This window comes from Pteropus vampyrus, unplaced genomic scaffold (genome assembly GCF_000151845.1).
Source record: "Pteropus vampyrus isolate Shadow unplaced genomic scaffold, Pvam_2.0 Scaffold8700, whole genome shotgun sequence".
In the NCBI taxonomy this organism is placed as follows: Eukaryota; Metazoa; Chordata; class Mammalia; order Chiroptera; family Pteropodidae; genus Pteropus; species Pteropus vampyrus.
Window position 1 is genome coordinate 134 of NW_011897481.1, and position 1,403 is coordinate 1,536.

The 1,403-nt window shown below is 36.2% G+C and overlaps 1 protein-coding gene across 1 annotated transcript; it reads left to right on the forward strand.

The window, feature by feature from the left end:
* The first annotated feature begins 530 nt into the window (after positions 1–530).
* Positions 531–839, forward strand: LOC105310667 (cystatin-B-like). The gene is given in 1 exon segment (XM_011386807.1): positions 531–839. A coding segment is annotated over 1 exon segment (309 nt).
* Positions 840–1,403: the final 564 nt, after the last annotated feature.

Consider the following 1,403-nt stretch of genomic DNA (forward strand, 5'->3'; position numbering starts at 1 on the left):
AAATGAATTCTATTATTCATTTATTTTTCATTCTGTATTTATAGACTAAGAAAATAATGATATAAATTAAATATATGTATATCTTCTTTTGCAAACAAGTGTTTCCATATCAAAGTACAGTTTGGTAGTTAACCAATTATTTATTCTTTGTGATGTCATTACAATACATTATTAATATTATTTATACATTACATGATTTAATAGCAAATATGTAAATTGCCATATGATGTGCATATAGCTCACTGGGCGAATACCATTCATTTAAAAAAACTTAATTTTGACATAAATTTGCTAAAGCTTTTTACACTCCTTTATCAAATATACTGCAAATTTCCTTTTAAAAAGGTTTTAGCGTTATAAATTCTGGTCATTAACAAGTTGTGTGAAGTAATGCATGCCACTTAGTTATTTTTCTGTGATAGTTGGTGTAAAATATAGAAATTTAATGAACGTTAAGAAATATTGGTTAAGGCGGAGAGCTCTCTGGCAGCCGCGCCTGCAGTCCACTGCTCCGTGCGTGATGCTACGCCATGAACGGTATCCCGCTGAAGTGGGGCGGATGCTCCGCCACCCATCCTGCCACCGCCGAGATCTAGCCCATCACCGACCAAGTGAAGTCCCAGCTGGAGAAGGCAAACAGGAAGTACTCCGTTTTTAAGGCTGTGGAATTCAAGAGCCAGCTGGTAGCGGGGACTAACTACTTCATCAAGGTTCAAGTTGATGATGATGACGTCATACACATTCGAGTGTTTGAGAGTCTCCCTCATGCAAACATGCCCTTGGCCTTGCATGACTATCTGACGGACAAGAGCAGGCGTGACGAGCTGACGTATTTCTAGTTCCCGATCTTGAACCGAGCCTATCATCCGTGCAGTTCTCTGTCCTCTGCAGTCACACATCTGGGGTCATAAATTCACGTCATCTCTATGTTGTGCCACTGGGGATGGAGGGACGCCAGGGAGCCCTCTGTGTCTCTGTCCGACTTTTCTAGTGTTGGTTTTCCTCTCAATCAATGATCTTAACCAAATCTCTTTCAAAAAGGTTTATATTATCTCTGAAGACATATGTTTTTAAGTCTTTGCAAAAATAAAAATAAATAAAATTAACCTTAGACATTTATTTTGACATTTTATTATTCTGTTTTTTTTTAATTTATTTTTAAACTTATGAATAATAATTTAAAAATTAGAAATTACATGAAAGTCAAGGCTTGTTTATACTGGACTAAAAATCTCTGGAATTGAAGACAGAGAAAGTACTATAAAATTGCAATACTGAGGCTCAAATCTGACTCTTAATTAATAAGAGACTAGAAATTAAGAATTTGGTAGGAGCTGACTAATGTGGTACTGACATGATGAATAGAATGCCAGATTTTATCCCCTTCTTGAGTAACTACTTCT